Below are 25,759 nucleotides of genomic sequence, written 5' to 3' on the forward strand. Positions count from 1 at the left end.
AGCTCTGTCACTCAGAGTAAACAATTACATAATCAATGGTGTGCTGCTCTTTCCCCATCTGCTTTCTGTGTTTTATAACTGAGAAAACAGTTGTGCAACCTGTATTTTAAAACAGCCCTAAAACAAGTGACCAGATCACTTGACAACTCAACAGGAGTCAACAGCAAAAATTAAAAAAAAAAGATGTTGGTGTTTTTTTTTTTGTTTGTTTGTTTTTGTTTTTGTTTTTTTCTCTCTTTGGGGGAACCGGCAATGATATGATATGAAGAAGATGCGAAGTGAGGCCAAAAGGAGAATTTTAAGAGCTAACCATTGATCATGGAAAACAGCTTTTTAATTTACACAACATTCATATGTGTTTTCAATATCTAATGTTTTGCATGGATAGACTTTTAGATAACAGTCTGAATTGTACAGGAACGGGGGTGCATGTGTTCTTATCATGAGAAAAATCTTGTGATATCAAACCTTTTAATCCATGCATGCCACCATTGTCCTGCAGTCACTCAGTGGTCAGCAGTGATGAAGTCATTTAACTCATCCACTGACTTTGCATCAACATTGCACTGGACCCTTGACCCCGGTGTGTTTGGTACTTTAGCCTGCTTTATGGAGAGCTGTTGTGTCACATGTCCTGGCTGCAGGACCTGGTAAAACCTAGGTTGCTTCACATAGTGACCGTGAACTATTACACTGTAAACACACTAAAGATTTTAATAGGTCATAAGAGATGTGTGTCAGACACTAACAACAAAGCAAAAAGAAACAAGAAAAGAAAAAAAATAAGAAAAAACCCCCAACAACGTTCAAGTGAATATAAGGCATTTTTCTCTGCCTTTAACTTTGTTACTGTGAAATAACATTTTTGTATTTTGCATTGTAAATAATGTTGTTATTACAAAATTAGTTATTACTATACAAAACGGCCCAGACCACTTTTTAAGTAGCCTACAACAACATCAGGCTGTTGTCTTTACAATTGGACTGGTTGTCAAAGTCTCCCTGTCTAACTGAGAGGTCACCATTTCTAGGTGTAAATGGTTTTAAATAAATGTTTAAATATTTTTTAAATAATAAATCTTTGTGAAGTATTGACGTTGCGCACTCGGGTAAAAATAGGCGGCGATATGCGCCTTCAACTATAGTTTGTAATCCGCCGTTACAACCAAAGAAGAAGAAACACATCCGGCATTGACCGGGTGTCGTCCAATCACAAACGCCTCCAGAAGTGCCGGGGCAAATAATATTACTTTCATACAGAAAGAAACTGAGTGAAAGCTAATAACTGTAAATACATTCTCCGGCGAAGTACCGACTGGATTATACGTTCACCCGCCTCACACGACAGGTAAACCCGCGTCCAACATTGTGAATTAAATAAACCGTTTAAGTTAACTGAGCTGCCAGCGTGCGCGAGAACGTTAGCGGTTTAGCCTGCTAGCAAACTCTGGAGAGCGCCGTTCACTTTGGCTTGAAGCTAAAAAGTAACGTGCTAACAAAGCTAGGCCGGAAGGCTAGCGCCAAGAAAATAATCCAAACATGTGGCTGTCATCATTCTTACCACGTCCCTTCTCCGCAGCTGAAACGGACAGCAAAACTATATATTTTTGTTGTCTCTGATGAGGCGAGTTTTTACTAACTGGTTAACTTGTTAGCATTTTATCTCCGCTAAGCTAACAACAGCCAAGCTCCTTCATGCGCGCGCTGCAGGTGTTTGTTGATGTCACTGTCAAAAGGTATATGTACGTTACACGTCTTAGTCACAGTTTGTGTGGTATATGCTTTACGTTTAAACTTTACATTTTTATGATCTTGGTGAAATCGGGAAAACGAGTCCAAGTGTATTTATAAACTAACCCTGGGTTAAATTAAATGTTATTGTTACAAGTTAGCCCTAGACGCGTATGTACTGTGTTGTATAGTCCGGCAGCATTTAGGATTTTAAACAAATATCATGTAAAGAGATGCCTAGTTTTATTTATTTTTATGTTTTTGAGGTTGCGTGCATCCACATTTGAGGCGCATTGTAGGAATTTTAAACCTTTAGCACATTGCTTTCGATTTTTACAGGACAAAAGTACACTCATTTGTAGTAATCATTCTAGTTTCAAATCCCTCAGTCACTGTCTGCTTGCAATGTACTAACATAATTTTAAATTGTCCATGGACCTGCGGTGTTGATTAGGAACTAACGTAGGCCTTATATAGCTGTTCATTCATCTTCTGTAACCGCCTGCCCGGCTGTCATCGGGCGAGAGGTGGGGTACACAGAGAGACAGACAACCGTTCACACTTACATGCACACCTACAGCCAAATTAGACTCACCATTTAACCTAACGAGCATGTCTTTTGGACTGTGGGAGGAAGCTGGAGTAACCGCAGAGAACCCACGCAGACACGGGGAGACAAACTCCACACAGAAAGGCCCAGTCGGCCCATGAATTCAAACCTGGAACCTATTTGCTGTGAGGCATCAGTGCTAACCACCACTCCACTGTGCCTCCCTATAGCTCAGAATTTGTTTCCATTATTCATCCAGAACAGATATGAACAGTTTCGAAACTCAGACTGACGTTTGCAGACAAGAGTCAAAACAACTGAAACCTTTTTTCACTGTATATGAATTATATATCTCAGAGCTAGTTACATGTACGTCAAATTTACTTTCTTAGAGTTCACTTGTAAATGCTTTCTTTTGTTTCAATACAGCGGTATGGATGCAGAGGGCTTTGGGGAGCTGCTGCAGCAGGCAGAACAACTGGCTGCTGAGACGGAAGCAGTGTCCGAGTTGCCGCACGTTGAGAGAAACCTTCAGGAGATCCAGCAGGCAGGGGAGAGACTCCGATCCCGCACCCTGACGCGTACATCGCAAGATGCCGCAGACGTTAAAGCGTAAGGAATATGAACCATGCACTGCTTTTACTGTGTGTGTTTGGAAATGACACAATAGTTACTGCTGAAATTTGAAAAATGTATTTTCTGTGGCACAGCTATACAAGAGGGATTGCACACTTTTAAAAGATACTGTTTCTTTGATATGTAACATATTAAATTGTTTATAAATGCCACTGATTTTTATAATATGTGATTTTTCTCATGAATCCCTTTAAAACCCTTTGTAATACCTGATCTGTACACAGTTAGACCTGCAATAGTGGCAAAGCATCTTCTGCTCTCTAGTGGTCATTAACTATAACTACAGTTCTTCATCAGCCTTTGCCTCGGTTTTCTCACCACCTCCTTGTCTCACTCTCAGATCAATCCTCCTCGGTTCCAGAGGTTTAGACATCTTCCACATTTCTCAGAGGTTGGAAAGTCTAAGTGCTGCCACCACATTTGAGCCCCTGGAGCCGGTCAAAGACACTGACATACAGGTATGAATGACATGGTAGGCAGTGTGGTCAGCTGCTGCCGCTAATGCAGTCTTGTGATTCTTACATTGATTGATTCACTAGAGGAAAGCTCACCCGCCGTTGAGATGAATACAAAGCGACACTCCATTATCCAGTGTTTTACATAGCTGTGTCTCGTGACTGGGCTTTTTCTACAAACCCATCTTTGGCTGAGCGTGCGTAGTTCAAACGCCGCCTTGCAGAGAGATTGTATTAGCAAATATGAATTAAAATTTGCTCTGGGGCTAATTTCTGGCAGTAGCATTAATTAGCTGCAGATGATAAAATCTCGAAGCCCGATATAGATGGAACATTTCTTGCCAAGTGTGTTAGTTTGGGGCTTAAAAAGTTTCAAATTCGTTTGTTATCGCTGGCAAAACTGGAGATTGAAGGGATTATAGATGCACATAGAAAAAAAGCACCTCGGCGAGCTAATTGTCATTTCCATTGAGAATGCATTTGCAGCTTGGCCAACTGTCTTTTATTTCTGTGGTCTTGTTTGTCTTGTTCTTATACCTACTTGATAGACGGAGGCACTTCACAAGAGTCGCACTGAATTGTTCTTGTAGAGAGAAAATGTTTATAACACATATTCCAATACGTGACGCATAATTTATAGATCCGAATCATCATCATTTTGCTTCTAGAGGTTTTGCTGTAATTGGCTTTGGTCCCCTGCACATGTTATGTAGCTGAATTGCGTCGTGATAATCTCTCTGTGCATTTGTAGTTGGTTAACCCTGAGTAATCATTGGTTGGGCTTGAACACTACGAGTTTGTAAAGTGAAAATAAATGTGGAGCTGAAAGGTGTGAGCTTATCGGACTTCTGTACACAGTAGCTCACACATCTCCTTTGCTTCAGGCAAATGGCTCAAGACTAAAGCATAATACACAGTCTAATCAGTTATGGGGGTGCAATATTAAATCTGCACCGTATTGTTTTTTTGCTTTTTGGATTAGACATTTTGCTGCATTTCTCTCAGCTCCTCTCTCCTTCTCCATCCCTCTTTTCTATTCCACCTAATTCAGCGTCCGTTTGTCACTCATCTCTCTCCATTCCATCTTTTTTAGCCATACATGTGAGACCAGTTCATTGCCACGCCTTGCTCTTCCTTCATCTCTACATATCTGTTTTTCCTCTATTACCATCCATCATTCTTTTACATCTTCTTCTCCGTTTCTTGGACATCTCTTTTATTTCTCTTGGTCAGCCGGATGTATGCCGGCCTGGGTGGGTTTGACTGACTGACTGGAAGAGCACTTAGCTTCTGGCAGTGTGGGGGTAAAAACACACACTCACTCTCATTTAATCTCCCTCCCTGCTCTTGTTCTTTCCCCCCTGGTTGGTCTATAAGTATGCAGTGCATTAAAAAGTCGCATTTCAGAAGGAATTCTGTAGAAAAACTCTACTTCCGTATCCCAGACAAAACCGCAGCTTCACTTAGCCAGCCAATTTCCAGGAATTGGTGAGGATGAAAGGAAAGAGTTGAGAGAGTAGCATTTCTTTGGCATTCATTTTGCAGTTTATAGATATTTAGGGTCTTCTTCATTTAACATTTTTTTCTGGACAACCGCTTCCAATTCCAGTATTTTGGACCTAGTCTTAAGTGAGGATGTGCACTTATCTGTATTATAATGAAAGGTCTATCCACCTTACCAACATACAGTATATGGATGAACACAAAACAAAAGACAATGTTTTCAAAAAAATATAAATAAAAAGAAGAAGTGTAGGTCACCCCAACAGAGGTGAGTAGGTATTTAATAAGCCGCCTGCTGACACTTTGGGAATTGGGTATTTTTAATGAAGGCTGTGGTATAGACACGCCGTTTACTCTAATTGCAAATTGTGACTAATTGTCAGTCTAATCTAACTGTGTGTGTGTTTTGCTCCGTTACGAGGAGCCAGAAGAATAATAATTTAAGCAGACTCGCGAGGCACATTCCGCCTGAAATAACAAAACAACGGGGAAATTCAGATCTCAGTTTAATATCCTGTCAGGAGAGCCTCAGTCGCTTTACGTATCTGAGCACACTGAGGAGGAAAGAGGTTAACTGGTGTTGACATATTACAAGATATCAGTGCATTAATTGGCGAGGCAAATAACACAAATACTTTTCACTACAGTTATTGTTAGTTGTACTTAAAAGGCATTTGTCAACTACTTGAATCTTCCCGTCACAAACTGACCCAGCTCCTTTACTCCACACAGGATTTAATATATCATGAGCAAGGCTCTTAGATGTCCAGCAAATTTCACACAGGATTGGGATCAACTTCTGCGTCATGAAATATTGATTATATTCTTGTTTTATGACTGCAAAGCTGAAACAATACAAACAACAGAAAAGGAGGAAGTGTACAGGAAGTGCGAGGGCAATAACAGTGGTTAATGGCTGCTAAATATTTGATAGATCGGTTTATATTCTACAACTTTATTAAGGACATTAACAAAGACACAGTGTTTTATGTGCGCTGTGTCTTGATCCACTCAGTAAGGCCAGCATTGGGACCAACACTGAACCCGATAATGACAGCGGCGCGTCCCTGCTAACATGCGCAATTTACTTGACGTCGCCATGTAGCATAGCATTTAATTTTGGTTTAAGGGATGCGATGTAAAGGGAGCTGGAGTGCTCGAGCTTGATAGACGGGACACAAAGAAAAAGCAAACGTCCTGCCTTTGTTTATGAATTTATATATATATATATATATGTGTGTGTGTGTTTGCGCATGAGTGAGCTGATCCGTGCCTCGGCGGCTCCTGTGTGGAACGCACATACACACGACGCATGCATTCAGAGGGCAGCGGTGTGTGAATGATGTGTCTGTATATATGGCTGACCGCAAATTAGTGGGTAGAGGGCTGCACAGACTCGGAGTCCTGCATTTATGGCTTCATGGATGTTGGAGGCAGCTAGCAGTGTGCTGACCATGGCTTTAGACCACACATACTGTGGGCATCTTTATTATAATAAATGAATAAGATTGTTTTAGTTTTGTTAAATGAGGCTCCCTCTGTCTAGTTCTAATATGGGAATACCTTTACACCCCTTTGTTAGATATTAAAACGTAAATTATATTGGACTAATTAACAGTATGAAGACAGTGCTACCTTCAACTAGTCTAATAGAAAAGACATCGATTTTTTTTTTTTTTTTTAAATATATACTATTTGTTTAATCAGCTAGTTTAATAATTTATTATTTGATCGATATTGATACGGTTTTGATTGCTGATCGAATGAAAAAGCCGTTGACTTTATTCTTTTTTTGATCTTTAGAGAAAGAAGGAAGATATATTATACATAAGGAAATAATTATTTGCTTGTACTTGAAGAGGAATTTTCTGGTCATGGGAAATTTTAATCCTCCATCAGTTTTGTAGAAAAAGCTAAAAAGGTATAATACTGTATATAGATTTTACCGATTCAGATCGTCTTTCTGTTTGCTGAGCTTTGTCACCTATGTCTACGTCCGTGTGAGGATCATCTCTTTTCGTCATTAATGTGAAATTAGACAGAATCTGTACACATGCAAACCTAATGCTACATACGACGTTGGCAACCTCTCAACACGTAGAAGTCTTTAAAATGAAATCCATGCTATTTGTTCCTTGTGTCATATAATGGATAAATGGATTACAAACAGAGAGATAGAGAAACTGGAAGAAAAGAGAAAGCGCTCGGTGGCATGCTCGGGGAAAACCGGAGAAAGTAGATAGTGATCGCATGAAATGAAGAGAAAAATGAAACCCGTAGAAGTGAAAGGCGGAGAGCAGTGCCGGTAGAAAAATGGCGACCGGCTGCGATTTTTTTATTTATTTTTTTTCCTGTCTGTGTCCTCATCTCACTTTTCACTGCTCCATCTTTCTCTGCCAGCCTTTTCTCTCTCTCGTTCTCCTCACCTCACTCTCCTTTCAGCTGGTCCCCCGCTGACTCTCCCCTTTCTCTTTTTTCCATTTTTCTCTCTCTTTCCTCTCGGATTTTTCCTCCTTTCCTCCCTCTCCCGTTTACATCCTTTCTCCCCGTCTCTTTCTGTTCTTCTGCCCTCCCCAGCCCTGTACATACACACACACACACACATATCCCTCAGCAGTGATGGCATGCGTTCTGCGGATGCAGTTGGCTAAGCCCAGAGCATCTGCTGAGATACACGAACGCTCCTGACATAGCTTCACAGATTGTGTGTGTGTCATGCACACACTCCTTGTGCTGCGTTTGCATGCCTGTATCTGTGCCGGTCGGGATCGATTGGTGCTGTGTACAGTGTCTCCCCGTGTGTCTATGAATGAAAATGTGACATATATGACATGTGTGTGGCATAGATTTTTCTACACGTGTGTGCGTACGTCCTTGTCTGCACTGGCCGGCACGTATAAATACAACCTACGTGGCACATGACTGTTTGTGAATGAGATTCTGCTATGTGCTCAAAACTTCAAGTGAAGGTGTGTGGCGTAACATGCATGCTTTGTGTGTGTGTGCTGTAATAGCCAGGTTGCATATAGGAATGCCCCCATCCCCCCACGTGCCTCCCAAACCCTTCATTAACTAAACATGACCCTTAAGAGCATGATTAGCCTCATTTCAAGACAGGATGTCGGAAGCCATCAACCGAGGGGGAAAAAATCCATTACTATAATTGCATTGAGCTGAGGGAGGGAGGAGAGAGGGAGGGAAGAAAGGAAGGATGCATAGATGGATAAAAAAAGGAAGAAAATGAGTGGGACTGAGGGAGGGAGGGAGGGAGGAGGCAGAGGGCCATCAGAGATGCTCGGATGAAGTGAAAGAAGGAGAGAGAGAAAGGATGGAGGATGGACAGCCGAGAGGGGAGGGGTGTCAGCTGATGGCAGGAACTGATATTCTATATGAATCCATAGTTTCTTCTCATGGATTCCCCCTGTGTCTGAACACTCAGTTGGTACAGCCCTCCGACAATAAAACCACCTCCAGTGAGTCTTGATGTGGCACTTCTACTCGGTTCTCCGGCTCACGCGCAAGAGTCCCTGCCCTGCTTTAGAGCGGAGAAAGGCTGCAGGCGGACCGCCATGCCGGCTCGACAGGGCACAGGGAACACGCCCCAGCATGGCGGCCACTGCCACCGGCCTGGCACAGCGACACAGTGGGATGGGAGAGGTGGAGGCGCAAAGCAGGTCTCCTGGGCTGTCAAAGCCCAGATACCTAGGCAAAGACAAAGAAAAAAAAAAACTATTTTCTACTTTTCCTTGTCTCATCCTGTCTTCTCATCAGTCTGTCTGTCTGCCAGCCAGACAGGAAGGGTCTCAACATGAGTGAGTATTGCCTACACATATAAATACGTACACATACATATACACTCGCAGACAGACAGGCGTGTGCTTTGTCTGTCACACTTTTTCGTGACCGGTCATTTTAATCTTTTCTCTGGTAAGACTACATCGTACGTAGCTGTGTAGTGACTACGGAGATTATTTAATTAATTGTGTAATCGCGAGGACGCAAATATCACTATCCTAAATGTATTTACACATACATTTTATATATTGTATTTTCTGTATATAGTCTGTCACACAGGAAGTGAAAGAGTGAAGGGTGGGGTTTCACGACACACACATGCACACTCACACACACACACACACACTCACACACACACTCTAGGACAGTGGTCAGCTCATTATGGCCAATGCCTCCTACTTTAACTTCCACAATGACTTGCACAGTGAGCAAGGCTCCTTCATTTCATTTCCTATTTAACTGCTGTTTGACCGTGTCCTCATGAAGCCTCCAGAGTCCCACAGACTATGTATATCTACGATGTACTATTTTTCTTAAAATAAGCTTAATATCTAGCTAAAAGAGAGAAAAATCTGATCCTTTGATTTTCCCGAGTATACAGTTAGATTGCATTCAGGTGTAGACAGTGAGACTATGTTAACCAAGCCTAATAGATAGAGGGCCTGTGTGCCTGCACAGGGAATTAGCGTATTTGAAGAGGCACACACATTTTTAAGGGTCAGCTTTATGCGATATCCTAAAATACAGTATGTGCGTACTGGCCTAAAAAAATTGTGTATTTTTGGAGACGCAGTCAGATGCTCTTTCCGAACATTTAGGCAGAGCTTACAGACTTGCGTCTTCATTTGAAGATAGACTACGCTTTTAACCCAATTCAAGGTGAGTTGCCTACAATTATTAACAATGCAGAGTTTCCTGATGTGTCAGCCATTATTAAATCATTTTCCGTGGCTGTGATCCTCTTCCTGTAGAAGCTTCTGGGCTGTCTGGCCAGCAGGCTGTGGGTGTTCACAGTAGGTTGCAGATCTCTAAGGATACACAATACAGGGGTGGGGCAATAGAAGTGTACGTATACAGATAAACCAGTTGCCCAGCGTTGAACCTTTAGTAAATTTTCTATCTTTCTTTTTTTATTTATATATCAATATGATTCAGCCTTTGCCGTTACGCCTTTTTCCGTATTACGTTTATTTTATACCATTGGGGAACGAACTGCAAGTAGGAACTGAAGCGTTGGCAGCGTCTTGAAACGGTGGCATCAGAAGGACAAACATGCCCAGTCTTTCAGCTGTTAAGCGCTATTAAGTATTACACAGCAATTTTGATATTAGCAACAGTGGTGTTGCTCATGCCCAGGCCTAAGCTCTGAAGCCATCTTAGAAGAAAATGAACTGGTTTCGTTTGGGGAGAAACAATATACGTAGTTAGTAGCAGTTAAAATAGACAATTAAACCTGAGATGAATTTGTTTTAAAGAGATATTAAATAGCAGCGACTTTTCTTTTGCGCATTCTTTTTTTGCTTCCAGTATTCACGATAAGCAATACAGTTATCAGAAGCCAACGAAACTATTTCTCTAAAAGCGAAAAACACATTGCACGACAGACAAATGGGAATGTTGGCCACAGCTATTGGCTAACTTGTCAATTTACATTTGGCACCAAAAACCGGTGTATAGGCAAAGTCGTTGGCAGTGCAAGTGCAGCTGGCAACAGGCAACAAAATGACAGCAATGACAAATCTCTGCCTCCTGCTGAAGCAAAATAAATGCTGAGGCGACTCCCCAGAAGCGTTGTCCAGTGTTACCCGTTGTGCCACCATTGCTTCAGATGCTTTTGGAAAGAGCAGCTCCCCCCAACTCAAGCCCATTTCTGGAAAAATGTGTCGGTCTAATCTCCCCTTTTTTCACTTTACTAGAGCGGTCGAAATCATTGCTATGACAAGTCTCCTAATATATCATGGTAGATTTATTCTGTAAGCCTCCTATTCTATTCTATTCTATTCTATTCTATTCTAATTCTTTTTCCAGTGCACCTCTCCAGCGAGCGTTGACCTGAGCTTTTCCCTGGTTAGAGTGGTTAAATATAGACCTATTCTCTGCCTCTCCTGGGAAAAAGAGAGATGGGGAAAGAAAGAGAGAGGGACAGAGCGGGCGGAGGGAAGCTGCGTTAATGAGGAATTGACCAAAGGGGTGAATTAAAAGCTGGGTTGGGGGGACAGAAAGGCTTATTTGGATTAAATTAGAGTAACAGCATAAGGCAAAGACACATAGACACAAAGCAACTTTTCAGACATCCAGAGAGCGTTGACCTGAGCTGTTCTCTGGTTAGAGTGGGTAGATGTAGGAATTATAATACGTCTTTCCCTTTTACATCGTGACCTAGACCTAATTTCTGGTAGGTACATCATGAGACCTATTTTGGAACTAATAAGCTGATGTCCACTGTGACTGTACAAGATCAAAGCCCGTAACACGCAAGTGCATCACAAGACCGAATAACAGCCACCGGTTATTTTTCATGTAAACTCGTAGACTTGCAGCAACCTTGACGCAGCACAATACACCTCTGTGCCCCATTATCTGCAGAAAAACACCACCGTCTGCATAGGCTTTCCTTATTTCTGTCGCACGCCTTGCCTGTCGTGCTTCATTTTGTACTCTTGTCAGGTGAGAGGACGTCTTCTATTGTGCAGGTCACAATAGAAGAAGTTTGACTCATTGCTAAGATAGAAAATGACTGTGCCGTGCCTGTAGAGGCCACATATGGTTAAACCGTATAAGGAAGAAATCAAAAACGGATGGGTTAGTTGGTTTTTAGTTTAGGAATAAGATGTAGACAACCGCCCCGCGACCCTTAACAGGAATAACCGGGTATAGAAACGTAGACAACCGCTTATATTATGCTTAACATTCTTGGATTTGTTGGATGAAATGCATAATTTCCTACAAGAAAGTGTCAAGATGACTCACTGTGGAAAGCACCAGGGTACATCAGGGTACATCAGCATGCGTAAATGCAAGTGATATATCAGTATCGCTTTCAGTTGGTCATCCAGTTTATGAGACAATCTTTTAATTGCAAAAAAGGCCAGATTAATAGGCACCACCTTATTATACAGAGTGGTTTAAGTTTGCTGAGACTAAATCAGTATGAAAACCACTAGGGTTTGTTGTATTTCTCATCAGTTACCCAACTGTATTTGGTCATTGGCATTTTTTAGGACGTTTTTCATTTGCACAAGGACCCTTTGTGCTACCACTTCGCTGTGATTTGGCAGCATCGAGAAAAGAGCGAACGCGGAGGAGAGGAATGCGATAACAGACGGAAGTGGAGCGTGATAGATTGAAAAGAAAGGAAGAGGTAAAAGTAGGCTGAACTAAACGGACATAAAACAGACAGGAGTAGGGTAGCTGAGAACAACCACACCCTATGTTGTAGAGCAACCTCGAGGTAGCTTCGACAAATCCTACGTCTCTTAACAGACGCTTGTTCTTCAGGCTAAAATGATCCTACACGCTCCATATGCAAAGACAGATGGTGCCAAAAATGTCATCAGTAAATTAATAGGCCATTATCCGACAGAGCGGACAACCTTCCTCCAACTTAAGAGACTATAATGTTAGGAGTAGATGGTTGACGGTTATGTAAAGTTTAAAAAAAAATGCAGCATAACGGAGAGCTTATTTGTATAATAAAAAGTGTAATTCTATGCCTTTCATATAAATGCAAATTTACACAAAGCAGTTCCTAGGCGACGTATTGAACTGTAAGTCAACAGTCAAGGTGACCCCGGTAAAACTCATCATCATCTGATATTTCCTCGCGTAAATTAAAAAAAATAAATGAATTAGTTTTTTTTATTATTTTATTTTCTGTGCAGTTTTCAAACATCAGGCTTTCTAAAATAAATTTAGAGTCTCTTAAAGTCTCTTAAAGTGTCTTCACTGAACTGACACTGTTAAAGGATGTGCAGGTGATCCTAAAAGACAGGACCGTTGTTTGAATTATGTTATTTGATAGGGAGTAATCACTTGGTTTGCTAGATAATTAAAATTGTTTAATTGCCATTTTTGGCATTAAAACGTATTATGCCACTTATTTGGACCTTTTCTGTCATTGTTTAATGTTTGTCTCCATTTAGCATGATATTGTGTATGGTGATAAAGATAAATCCAGCATCAAACATTTCCATTTAATAAGTTTGATAGCTTTTATTTCTTAATACAGAGATGCTAACATACTATTGTTTCTTTTCTTTTTTCTCCATATAATTGAAAGCGACACATGTATAATATTCTGTCCAGGAATTTGAAACCTATTCCCAGAACCCAACTCTTTGGCGTTTTAGAGGGCGAAGCTCACACAGCATAGCGTTTGGTGTTTTTGCACAGCGTCACGTCTTCTTTCACTGTCTTCAGATGAGTGCCCTTGAGTACTCTTGTGTACGCTCCGTTTTTTTTTTTTACACACTTCATAGCTCATATTGTGTGTATAAATACATAGTTATTAGCGTGTAAGATGTGAATAATTTCCACAGAGATAAGATATGAATCATCATCATCATCACAGAAAGAAAGGTCTATGCATGCAGCGGCAGCCATCTTGATTTGATACCAAAATGGAGGCCGCCTGTCGTCTCATAGAGGAATCGTGTGTGAAAAGCCTGGGCTCGTCTCTGGGCTGCATCTACATTTGTATAAAATGGTGACCATACTATTACCGATTGAGAAAGGAAGGAAACAAATATATATAAGATGGAAAGTCGAGACGCAGCGTCTATCTCCCGAAGAGCAAATTATGCTGCACCTGCTAAATCTGTCCCTCTAGAACCGCATACAGTTTACCCCCGTTTCATTTCGTCCACACCAGTTAAGGTAATATCTCCTGCGCTCTCTCTCTCTGTCTCTGTCTTCTCTGCCTCTCTGTTTGTCACCGTGTCTCATCCTCTCTCCGTGTCTGTCTGTCTGTCTGTTTGTCTCTGCCTCATCCTTAGGGCTTCTTGAAGAACGAGAGGGACAACGCCCTCCTGTCAGCCATCGAGGAGTCTCGCCGCAGGGTCAGTATCTGCCCAGTGTTTGATTGCTTCTCAAAAAAAAAAAAGCCACAGAATCTAAATCTTATCATGGAGGAAACCAGTTCACATGATAAACCTGTAAAGTCTTCTATACTGCCTTCATTATTTTTCATTTATTACATGTGAAATCGACAAATTTAGAGAATAAAATGCAGCCGCAGGACTCTGTAGTCACACACTTGCGTTTCCTTGTTTAACTTAGTTTTACAAATAATAATAAGTTTTAAACAGCAGCGCCTCAGATTATCGAACACTTAAAAAACAGATTTTTTGTAATCTCTTCTTGCTGTGATCTGGAAGTCCTTCTGGTGTGAACCTTTAGGGAATCATTTTGAAATGGCTTCCCTGATGTGCAGAGCTAATAGGCCCTGCGTTAATTAGCTGCCGTTCCCATTATCTCTCTCTGCTCCCTGAGAGAGGAAAAAGGACTTGTGAGCAAGGGTGGGGGGAAAAAGAAAATGCACAGAGGATTAAAAAAAAAAAAAGAAAGTGGATGTTGGATGTTCTTGCAGATTTCTATCTGACAGCTTTGGCTTTTACATCACAGGAAATGTGGCTTTTTAAATGACATAATTTGGAGTTGTCCAGTCTTACAGCAGCCACTTGACATGAATATTATTGCAAATTAAAAGTTATTTTTTTACCCCTGCGCCACTTATATTCACATAACATTAAACATTTTTAAAAGAATCCTTCAAATTTGATAGCTAAAGAAAATGGAAATGGGTGCAATTATACACACATCACATAAGGTACATATTAAACGGCCCCTTGCTCCGAAGCCACAACTTGAATTTTAATTCACGTAGAAAATAAGAGGTATGAGGTTTGCCGGCATGGCTCTTTTTGCATTGTTAAAAAAATGCAGTGCATAGGAAAATACAATTATCACTGCTTTCTGTATGTAGCCATTATTCACCTTCTTAATTAGCTCAGATTTATCCTCACCATTTTATTTGTAGGTCACTGATTCAACGATATATTTTTTTTTTTGACATGTTGCACCTTTGCAACCTCTGAAATGTTTAAAGTGAGTTGGCATCCAGGCAAATTAACCCAGTAAATGGTGAATTTAGTCTAGATTTGCGTCTCCCTGAGCTGGAGATTCAATTATGCCGTGCTCCCATTATCTCACTTTTAAGTCTCCATGGATAGTTAAAATAGACTGCAGTGTCTCCTGGTGGAGTGGTATAATCTTGACAGGGGTCTGCTGCTAAATCCAGTGCGAGCGTGTGTTGCATAAGTAGGCCTCATTTTACGTAATGTACGTACCTGTGTGCTGCAAGTGTGTGCACCTTCATTTTCACACAGGGTCTTAATTAAATCTTTTAACTAGGTTGCATAAATACACTCCAAAAAAGCTTAGTAAAGTTAATATGATGATATTTTTTTGCTGCAACACCCTGTGGGGAAAAAAAAAAAACTGGTGCATTTTACATGCTCAGTGTAAACAGTGCAAAATCTAAGAATGTCCGGTCTTATGTGCTGAAAAACACAGACGTTCCTGTTGGCTGAAGAGTACCATCGTGAGTCCATGCTGGTTCAGTGGGAGCAGGTGAAGCAGAGAGTGCTGCACACGCTACTCGGAGCAGGAGAAGATGCTCTGGACTTCAGTCAGGATGTGGAGGTACAGGACACGCAACACGGTTTGGGAAGAGGGACCTCCACGGTTAGAAGGGAGACAATAGTTTTGTCGTTAGAGACCCCTCGTCCCAGCCTGATAGACACCTCAGATATCACTGTTTTACTTATTTTTAAAGTAATTAGCATTGTTCGGTAATGTTATATTGGTCGGTTAATTTAATTTTGTAGAATTCACTGCACAGGTACCTCCCTTTATGAGGATGTGTCTTTTTAATGGTCTACAATTAAATTGCCTATTAGTAGTTTATATCTGAAAAATTTTAATTAGTCTTGGTTAAAATAGCTGCTTTATCAAATAATAGTGACCAGTTATTATTGACTGTGTGTGTCAGCTGTGTGGAAATACTGATGTATTAATACAGTGTAATTTAATTCTACTCAGTATTCACTGAGAATCAGTGTAATTGCTTTTCCAATTTATTGCATCGCACAAAAAAAACAGTTCTTTTATGATGTTTTTTAACTTCTTGGACTGATTGTGTCTTCTTAAAAGCAAATCTTGAGTCTCTGAAGCAGTGTCCATGACACACTTCTCTTAACTGTCTACCCACTCATCTAAAATAATCATAAAAGTGGTTTCATCCCAGGCTCATTGAAACTATTTATATCCTCTCCCTGAGTAAAATAAAGGAATTTAATTCTGTGGGAGCAAATCCCAGCATGCACTTGGGCAGAAGTCATGTGAAAAACAGGTTGTCCTTCTATCTTGGCTGGAAATATTATTAAAATACAGAAAAATATTTCCCATTTAAGATGTTAATTGACACTTTAGACAACAATGCCAGCTGTAGTGGTGCTTACCTGCTGTTTTTGGCCCATTTAACATTTCCTGCTTTATTGTGTGTAGTGTAGCTCTTAAGTCATCTTTTGCCTTTCTGTCTGTCGTAGCCAAGCTTTGTGAGTGAAGTGACAGCTCCAGGGAGGAGTGCGTTGGACAGTGTGGAGGTTGCCTATGGACGACAGGTGAGTCATCACCAGTCTGATCATTTTGATCCGCATTGAAACTGCAGGTTTGGGCACACAGTTGGATTTGGGGCTTGTTAACAAGTTTATATCTGATGCTGGATGACTCACGCATTCACCTCAGTGGGATTCTTATGCAGCAGTTTCTTGTTACTCATTATAATGCTAATAATACCAATATATCTGTAATATTGTATATTAATATTAGTCACATCCATTTAATCTGATACTATGACAATCACAGTTATAATACCACTACATTGATTTGTCAGCCAGACTCATATTGGGCAAAATGTTAAAATTGATTTTTATACTTTTTTTAATCTAAAATCTAAATACAACCTATCTCTTGATTTGACTTTCGTTAAAGTCACTTCAGCTCAAATGCAGTCAAAGTCCATGATGGCGTCGGTCTGATCATTTGGTCGGAATGAGGTCACAGCAAGCCAGGAAGTGGCAGATCAAACATACTGATTGATTGTGGGGTGGAGAGGGGGTAAATCTCTCTCCCCCTTCTGTCTCTGTGTCGTTTCGCCCTCACTCCTCCCTCATCATCCTGTCTGACCTTCTCTCGTTCCCTCCATTTGTCTCTGATCTGTTGGATGACGCAGAGCTTTAGATGTGGCTTTTCCTCCAGCCATGTGTCGACACATTGCGTGCGGCGTCATTTGTCTGATTTTTGTTATCCTCTTCGATGACCTCTTTAACGTTTTGATTCTTTTCGTGCTGTTTTTCATTGTGAACCATTTCACTCGGTGGTCGTAGGATTTTTGCTTTTGAAGCCGGGATGGGAGCTGTAAGACGATCTCTCACCTCACAATGTCAAAACTAAACCTGAAACTGAGCATTTAACAATCTGTGGAACTGCTTTAATCACTCACAATAATGTTTTGCTTTTCCTCATTCAGATCTACATTTTCAACGAGAAGATAGTGAATGGTCGCATTCAGCCTAATCTGGGAGATTTATGTGCTTCAGTAGCTGAAAGCCTGGATGACAAGGTAAGAACAAAGATCTGTCACATCTTCTATCACCATAAAATGTTATTTTCAAACGTAGCAGGCTAATTTTCTGCAAAAAAGAAAGGGTTCTCTGTGTGACTGTCATTTTCTTTACACCACAGAACGTATCAGACATGTGGCTAATGGTGAAGCAGGTGACAGATGTGTTGCTGGTTCCAGCCAAAGACACCCTCAAGAGTCGCATTAGTGTTGAGATGCAAATGGCTTTTGTGCGTCAGGCGCTGAGCTTCCTCGAGAACACGTAACTATGCTCGTTTTTGTTCCTTTTTAAGATATTCATTAGTCGAAAATGAAGCGGAACTTCGCCAAAGCTAACAACTCTTGTGTGTCTCCTTTCTTCCCCAGTTATAAAAACTACACCATGGTCACCGTCTTTGGGAACCTCCATCAGGCCCAGTTAGGAGGGGTGCCTGGAACGTACCAACTAGTCCGCAGCTTCCTCAACATCAAACTGCCGGGGCCCCTGCCTGGCATGCAGGTATTACATACACAACGTGTTAAATCTAAGATGTGGCGTACTTTTTGGCAAAGTCGTTGGTAAATTTGCAAACTTCAAACTGAAAATGTGCCAAAAGCTGCTAAATATCCATGTCCTAAACTACATTTTTTTTAATCCCTGGTCATATCTCTGCTAATATTTGTGACCTCAACTTTGTAGTTGATCAGTTAATCAGTAAAAGCTCTACCGAATTTTAAGATTTCGATTTTCTTTGGCATTCCTCTAAATAAATAGCATATTAAACTTATTAAGACTTGCTTAGAGTGCACATGCCCTCATTAGTATTGCATTCAAAAACCATATTGAATAATTGATACTGGGAACATTTACTTGCATTTTCTTGCTAAATCATTGTGCACAAATAATGCAACTGATAGGATGATCTTGGTCCGACCCTGTTTATTGTACGCTGAAAAAAAAATAGGAGTGAATGAAGTATAGTGACCTCTGTCTTGTGTGTGCGATAGGATGGAGAGATAGAGGGCCACCCTGTGTGGGCTGTGATCTACTACTGCCTGCGCTGCGGCGATCTGAATGCGACCATGCAGGTGGTGAACAGAGTGCAACATCAGCTAGGAGACTTCAAGACCTGGTTTCAGGAGTACATGAACAGCCCAGACAAGCGGTGAGAACGCCTCAACTCCTTGTCATCTTGCGTGTTTTTTTTTACACACTCGGACGCCCGCGTAGGTCAAGCAAGGTCAGCCTGGCATCATCTCGCCCTCATCGATTTTTGCCTCTTTCATCCCTTTAGCCTTTCGCCGACTTCAGAGAACAAACTTCGTCTCCACTACCGCAGAGTGCTGAGGAATTGCGCTGACCCCTACAAGAGAGCCGTGTACTGCCTGATTGGGAAGTGCGACGTCAGTGATAACCATGGAGAGGTAGCGGACAAGACTATGGACTACCTCTGGCTTAAGGTACGGTGCACTTTGCTTGTTGTAGTTCAAGCATTGCACAATGTCTGAGCTTTTTTTTTTTTTCCACAGTTTAGACATCATTAAATATTTGCTCTAAAGCTCGACTATTGCCAATGCTTGGGCATATTACAGTTTACTTTCTTAATGTAGCAGTCGACCTTTAAACTAAACTTGTTTGCATTTGTTTTAGTTATTTAACATAATGTGTGCCAATTTTTTTATTTTTTTTTCCCTCTTGCAGTTGAACCAGGTGTGTTTTGATGATGACGGCAGCAGCTCTCCTCAGGACAAGCTCACTCTGCCACAGCTACAGAAACAGCTGCTGGAAGACTATGGTATGGCACTTCATTTCTGTTTTACGCTCTTGAAATAGCTGCAAATATATGAACTCGAGTTCCTGGAGAGTTGGGATACATGTCTCTGGACTTGCCTGTCTTTCTGTTATCTTTTCCTCTGCAGTGCTTGTTGTTGCAGATGTGGGAAACGGGCACAGATGCGTTACTGGGTTACTGTGGGCTCATTGCCTCGCATGCTGTTCGTTGTTATAAGGCTGCAACCACCTGCGTGTTGTTAATAGATGGGCGTTCACTCCAGTAAATGGTAAAACCGTGAACATCTGCGCGGAGCTGGTAACTGCATAAATAAAATGACGTCAGTATTCGAGAGCTTTTTTAACAGGCAAGTTTGCAAGTCTCCTGGGTGTTTTTATGAGCAGTAAGCTATGAATATCTCAAAGTTTTTTCAAAATATTTATGTTCGCTCTAAATACTACAGTACCCAGGAGCCTCGGCAGCCGTTGCTACGGACAACAAGCCAAGTGTGACTCAGAGCTTTGTCACGCAAGGCAGATAAAATAAAAGTTCAAGAGTCTGAAGAAAACTGAGCCAGACTCTGTTTGTGAATTGATTTCAAGCGGCCAAATGTAGAAGTAACAACACAGTTGCTCGCCTTTTGTGCTCATGATTCAAGAGTTTCTTGCTTGGAAGTGTTACAACTGCCGGTTGCAAATGAAATAATGCCTTCCACCCCATCCCTCTGTAGGCTCTGTCAAATGTTGCACCGTTAAGAGGTCAGCATGCTTGCACCAAACTAGGTTGTGGGGTGCTTGTGTAACCACGCCTCCTCCTGGCTGCATCACACTGATTCCCTGATCTCTCCAAGAATCCTGTGTCCTGGATGTCTCAGCACCATTAATATTACAAGAAGGGACTAGGGGCATACTATCAGAAGGCTTCTCCTCAAAGGCATTTATAGTGTTGCACATGGAGTTGTATGCAAATGATGATGAAGTAACGGCGTATGTTTTATTTTTTTGTTTCTCTGAACGTCTGGTCTGTCGCTGCGGAAAGTTGTGAAAGATTGTTTCTGAGACCGACACGGTTGTGAACGTCTTGTGCCTGCAAAAAACTCATCACGACTATCAAAGTTTACACAGCATTAGTGAAACCACGGGCTACCAGACGGACTTTGATTCCTCATTCAGAATCTATTCAAAATAAGACTTGCCACTTAAAAAAACCACATGCCCGCGACACAAGGGGCATTAGGCCTTCCCTCCCACAGATGGAGAAAAGCACAGCCTTCTCCCCCGAGTGTGTCGTTCTCCATGGGCCGATCCTGCTTCGTTCAGATAAGGCTGAAAACTCTCTCTCTCTCTCTTTGTCTCTCTCTTTCGGCGCTCCCACTCTTCCTGCTCAGTGGGAAGTACAGCCTGAAGCCTCATTCTGTTTTCCTCTCTGCTGCTCGGCTGTCTTGCTTGTCTGGCACGGCGCTCCTTGTTGTTCTCCATCTTGCTTCACAGCGGGCCATAAAGCCCAAAATCAAACCCAAAATCTTTATTTCTCTCACATACCGCCAGCAGTCTCCAGCCTCATCTGCTCTGTTTGTCTGTCGCTCGCCTGCTACATCCCTGTCCTCTCCTCTTATCCTTTATCCCTCTTTCTCACACATGCACGGTTGTTGTCCTTCCTTCCACCCACTGCTTTTTGTCCCGTTTCACGTTCTCCACTCGCATATGCATTTCTTCTTTCTCGTTTCTTCACTGCACACTCCGGCTGCTGCAGCCCTCCCCTCCTCACACCCACACTCCTATCTCTCTCTCCTCCTTCGTCCTTTTTCTTCTCTTCATCGCTCTCTCCCTCTTTCTCTCTCTCTCTCTCTCTCTCTCCTTCCCTCGTACGCTCTTGCTTTTTGAACTAAAATGCTGTAAGTCTGAGATAAGGCTATAAAATGGCTGACAGGGTCCACCCTGTTCTACTCCTCAAACTTTCAGCCAACAAGAGGATTAAGAATTATAATTAAAAAGTAAACTTGATGACTAAGTACCTGCACTCAACAAAATGTTTTCACATTCATCCTCACATGTAATGAAAAAAAAAAAAAAAAGATGACGTGGCATGTGCAGACCTCGGGTGAAGACGGACTGTCTGTGGCCAACAGTTACAATAAAGATGTTTAAAATACTGTACATGTTAGTTTCTGGTTTAGTCTGGTTAGTTAGTTTCTTTTTTTAACAGCTTTGCAAATAGTTTGGGGTATATTTGTTAAGACATGGAAGTTTCAATCAGTTGGTCCAGTCCAGACTTCCCTCGTTTGATGCCAGTGGATGACCTTCAAAAAATAAATGGAAGACACTCCAATAACACTTTCTTGTTATGCTGGGAATGGTTTTAAAATGTATAGAGTTAAATATCTAGTTTATTGTGCAATGCCACTAGTTAAAATTTCTGTTGCAGCTGTACATACAAACATATTAATCTTAAATCTGATGTTAGAAGTTTGATCTTTTTCCTCTTGCAGGTTAAAGCAGCATCTTTCATACTAATCATCCATTTTTCTCTCCATATCCACCAGGCGAGTCCCACTTCTCCGCGAGCCAGCTGCCGTTCCTGTACTTCCAGGTGTTGTTCCTGACAGCTCAGTTTGAGGCAGCGGTGGCTTTCTTGTTTCGTGTCGAGAGACTCCGGAGTCACGCTGTGCACGTGGCGTTGGTCCTGTACGAGCTCCGGCTGCTTCTCAAGTCATCCGGTCAGAGCGCTCAGCTCCGTAAGTATTACCGACTTTGTTTCGTAGATGGAGGCAGACAGCCGAGAAGGAGAATTGCATTCAAATAAGCTGCGCACGTGTCCTCCTGCAGTGAGTCAGGAGCCCGGCGACCCTCCCATGGTACGCCGCCTCAACTTCATCCGTCTGCTCATGCTTTACACTCGCAAGTTTGAGTCTACTGATCCGCGGGAAGCTCTCCAGTACTTCTACTTCCTACGGTAAATAGCCTTAAACTCATTACATGTTACATGATATTTCTATTGCAACTTCGTTTCTTCTTCTTACTCCATGTGTTATTCCACAGCAATGAAAAGGACAGCCAGGGAGAGAACATGTTCATGCGCTGCGTCAGTGAACTTGTTATTGAGAGTCGAGAGGTGAGTGCATTTACACCAAGGCCTGGATATGAAGACCGTTCAGTCGTTCGGTTAAACTGCAGATCTAATAGTTTCCACCAGCGAGACATCGGCTAATGTTTACTGTAGTATCCTCACACAAGCAAAGTCTCGTTTCTTTAAAATTGTCAGGCAGAGCATCTCCATTTATTCGTAGTCCAGATCTGCTCAGATAAATCGGACTTGGTCTGTACTTTGATCTGAAGGCTTTTAGTGTCAGCAGTCAACCATCAGACAAATAAAACTATAAACCAATGAGAGGCGTCCTCTGATGATAAGTGGCTGAAATATGACTTCAATTATAATACAATAATTTAATAATATATTGTTAGTCAGGCATGCATACATGTTGGATTGCCTTCTATACTTCAGGCGTAGCTATTTTTCTGATGTTCCATGTAACTTTGTATGTTTTCAATGTGGTAATTCAGACTTTTATCTTTTCCACAGTTTGACATGCTGTTGGGAAGATTAGAGAAGGACGGCAGTAGGAAGGTAGGAAGTCTTTGATCTCTTCCATTTACCCCTCTCATCTCCTGGTTTCTCCTCTCACCTGCTTTTACGTCTTCCTTTTCTCTCTCTTCCTCCTCATCCTGTCACTCTTTGTCTCCGCTCCGTCTTTGGGTTCAGTCAGTCAGTCAGTCAGACGTGGTCGTAAATCTCGCCTTCCTTCAACACGTCTCCTACATGTTTTGACACACCCCATTTAGCAGGCAGGCACTCTGTTCGGCTGTCACGGATCAAGACGCTCTTCATAATGCTTCATTGTAGCCTCGCTTCCAAAAGTTTCTTGACATTTCTCACAGCTCTCTTTAAGATGCGACGTCTCCGGCTCCTTTTTTCTCTGCAAATTCACATCACTGTATGTTTCATCCCGCCCACGACTGACGATGTTAAACGCCTCACAGCATGGCTCTGACAAAGTACCTACACACCGGCTAAAAATATATGTTTTTTTTGACTCACATTCAGACTTTCATGAAGGGTTTTATTGTATAGTTTAATAATAAAGGCTTGACATGTACAATACCACAGACATAACCATACAAACACAAACCAGGAAGCATGTTAGGAAACTCCTCATACCAGGAGTTTGTTTAGATACATTTTTGTTAAAAGCGTCAAAATAGTATGTGTATTTATCATCGACCGGCCACAACATTATGACCACTGACTGAAGAAGTGAATAAAATTGACCATCTTGTGACAATACAATGTTCTGCTAAGAAACTTTTGGACCTGGCATTCATTCATGTGGATGTTATTTAGACACATACCACCCACCTAGACTAGACAAGGCAGTCCCACCCCATAGCAATGACACTCCTTGATGGCAGCAGCCATCCCCAGCAGGATGCAGCCTGACACATGCACACACACAAAAACGATTTAGGAACAACTAAAAAAAAAAACATGAAGAACAGCACAAGGTGTTGACCTGGCCTCTAAATTCACTAGATCCCAAACTGATCAAGTATCTGTGGGATGATCCACAGAGGCCCAAAGACCCTCCACTAACAACAAAAATAGATGACTTTTTTACAAAACTAGTTTATTGGCTTTAGAAGAATAAATCAACAAAATGTTAATGAGGCTTACTAAGTAAACAAAGAAAGACATTTGTAATGGTTGTTAATAAGATATCGTCTCTATCATGGTCTGTTAGGTGTCTAATTAGTGTGTAATGCTGTTGTCATGGCTGACAGGGTTCTATTAAACTCTTAGAGAAGAAAGTTCAAGATTCCCACAGTCGTTGCTCGTAGTGCGACTGATATTTTCTTTGATCAAACCAATAGGAATTATCTGTTTCTCATGCTCACCTATGCCTTTTTCCCCTCCTCTGTCAAGCCTGGAGTCATAGATAAGTTTGCCGGGGACACCAGAGCCATCATCAGTAAAGTGGCTCTAGAGGCCGAGAACAAGGGCTTGTTTGAGGAGGCGGTCAAACTCTACGAGCTGGCCAAGGTGAGCAGATCCTCTCTTTAATCTTGCACGGAATCGTCCCCCGAGAGCTGCTGTCATTTGCAGTCCCCTCATTGTCTCCCTGTCTCTTTTTATTTGTCTCTGCGAAGAACCCAGACAAGGTGTTGGAGCTGATGAACAGGCTGTTGAGTCCGGTCATCGCTCAGGTCAGCGCGCCGCAGTCGAACAAGGAGAGGCTAAAAAACACTGCAATAGCCATCGCCGAGAGGTACGAACACGCACACATGCACTCAGAGTGCCGGTTAACATCTATGCATGAATGCCTAAAACTGAACCCCTTTCTCTTGTTTGCTCCAGGTATCGTTCTCAGGGGATAGCAGGAGAGAAGTCAGTTAATAGTACTTTCTACCTGCTGATAGACCTGATGACGTTCTTTGATGAGTACCATGCCGGTCACGTGGACAGAGCCTATGACGTGAGTGCAGCTCTGATAATGTAGAGAGAGGCGCGGCCCCTGAGAACAAAGCACACAAGATAGTTTTGCTACACATCTAATGACTAATAAGTAATGTCCGTGTCTCTTTCAGGTGATGGAGCGACTGAAGCTTCTTCCTCTCAGTCAGGACAGCGTGGAAGAGAGAGTGGCCGCTTTCAGGAACTTCAGTGACGAGGTGCGATCGACTTCTGAACGATACAATAATAATGAACATCCAGTCTTTTTCATAAATACATTATTTTTTTGTTTACTCTTAATAAAAATATAGATTTGGTACATTTCATCCTTGTCTCCAGGTACGTCACAACCTGTCCGAGGTGCTGTTGGCCACCATGAACATCCTCTTCACACAGTACAAGCGCCTGAAGGGGGCGCCAGCAGGCACACCGGGACGACAACAGAGGACCATAGAGGACAGAGACATGGTGAGAGGACTGGATGTGTTGAGGCGGTTTGCCTCAAATTCATGCTCATTAAAGGGTACAGTATAATAGAGCGGATTTCCAAGTTAAGATGGATGTTAACGCTGCTTCTTCTTCTTCTTCTTCTTCTTCTTCCAGCAACTACGCAGCCAAGCCAGAGCTCTTATCACCTTTGCCGGCATGATTCCCTACAACATGGCCGGGGACACCAACGCCAGACTGGTGCAGATGGAATTACTCATGAACTGAGATCAACACAAACTCACCTTCCTTCCATAAACCTCATTGAAGCCCCCAGGCATTCACACACTAGCCCATGTCTGCCATTTCGTTTGGTACAAGCTACCGCGTTCATCGACAGCTATTTCACCCATCTGTGTTCCTGTTATGTCTGTTGGTTTTGTTCTGTTGTTGTTTTATTCCCCCATTTTGTTGTTTCATATTTGTATCTTTAATGATTTGGAATAAAAAAAAAATATAAGTTTACATTTCAGTTGTCTTTTTATTTTATAACATTTAATGTCCATTACATTTATTTTTGTTTCATTTTGCTTGATTTTGTTTAAAGATTCATGAATTAACTACTGTAATTGACGCGTCTACTTCGAAAACTGGAGCCTGAGCCTGATTTTAAATGTTTTACTTTTAATTTTTTCATCGACCCTGATTCATTATTCTGCAAACG

The 25,759-nt window shown here is 41.8% G+C and overlaps 1 protein-coding gene across 1 annotated transcript; it reads left to right on the plus strand.

Annotated features, from left to right (window-relative positions):
• Window positions 1-1,209: 1,209 nt before the first annotated feature.
• Window positions 1,210-25,539, plus strand: nup93 (nucleoporin 93). The gene is made up of 22 exons (XM_084554585.1): window positions 1,210-1,348; window positions 2,711-2,893; window positions 3,258-3,375; window positions 13,665-13,727; window positions 15,244-15,372; window positions 16,278-16,352; window positions 17,261-17,353; window positions 17,476-17,615; window positions 17,720-17,852; window positions 18,341-18,498; window positions 18,628-18,793; window positions 19,035-19,128; window positions 21,647-21,838; window positions 21,930-22,056; window positions 22,143-22,215; window positions 22,684-22,728; window positions 24,082-24,198; window positions 24,306-24,424; window positions 24,514-24,631; window positions 24,744-24,827; window positions 24,949-25,077; window positions 25,213-25,539. Exons 2-22 carry the CDS (start codon window positions 2,715-2,717, stop codon window positions 25,321-25,323), a joined length of 2,463 nt encoding a protein of 820 aa, XP_084410711.1. The 5' UTR covers window positions 1,210-1,348; window positions 2,711-2,714; the 3' UTR covers window positions 25,324-25,539.
• The last annotated feature ends 220 nt before the right edge of the window (window positions 25,540-25,759 follow it).

The sequence above is a fragment of the Chelon labrosus genome (genome assembly GCF_963514085.1).
Source record: "Chelon labrosus genome assembly, chromosome: 11".
NCBI classification, from domain to species: Eukaryota; Metazoa; Chordata; class Actinopteri; order Mugiliformes; family Mugilidae; genus Chelon; species Chelon labrosus.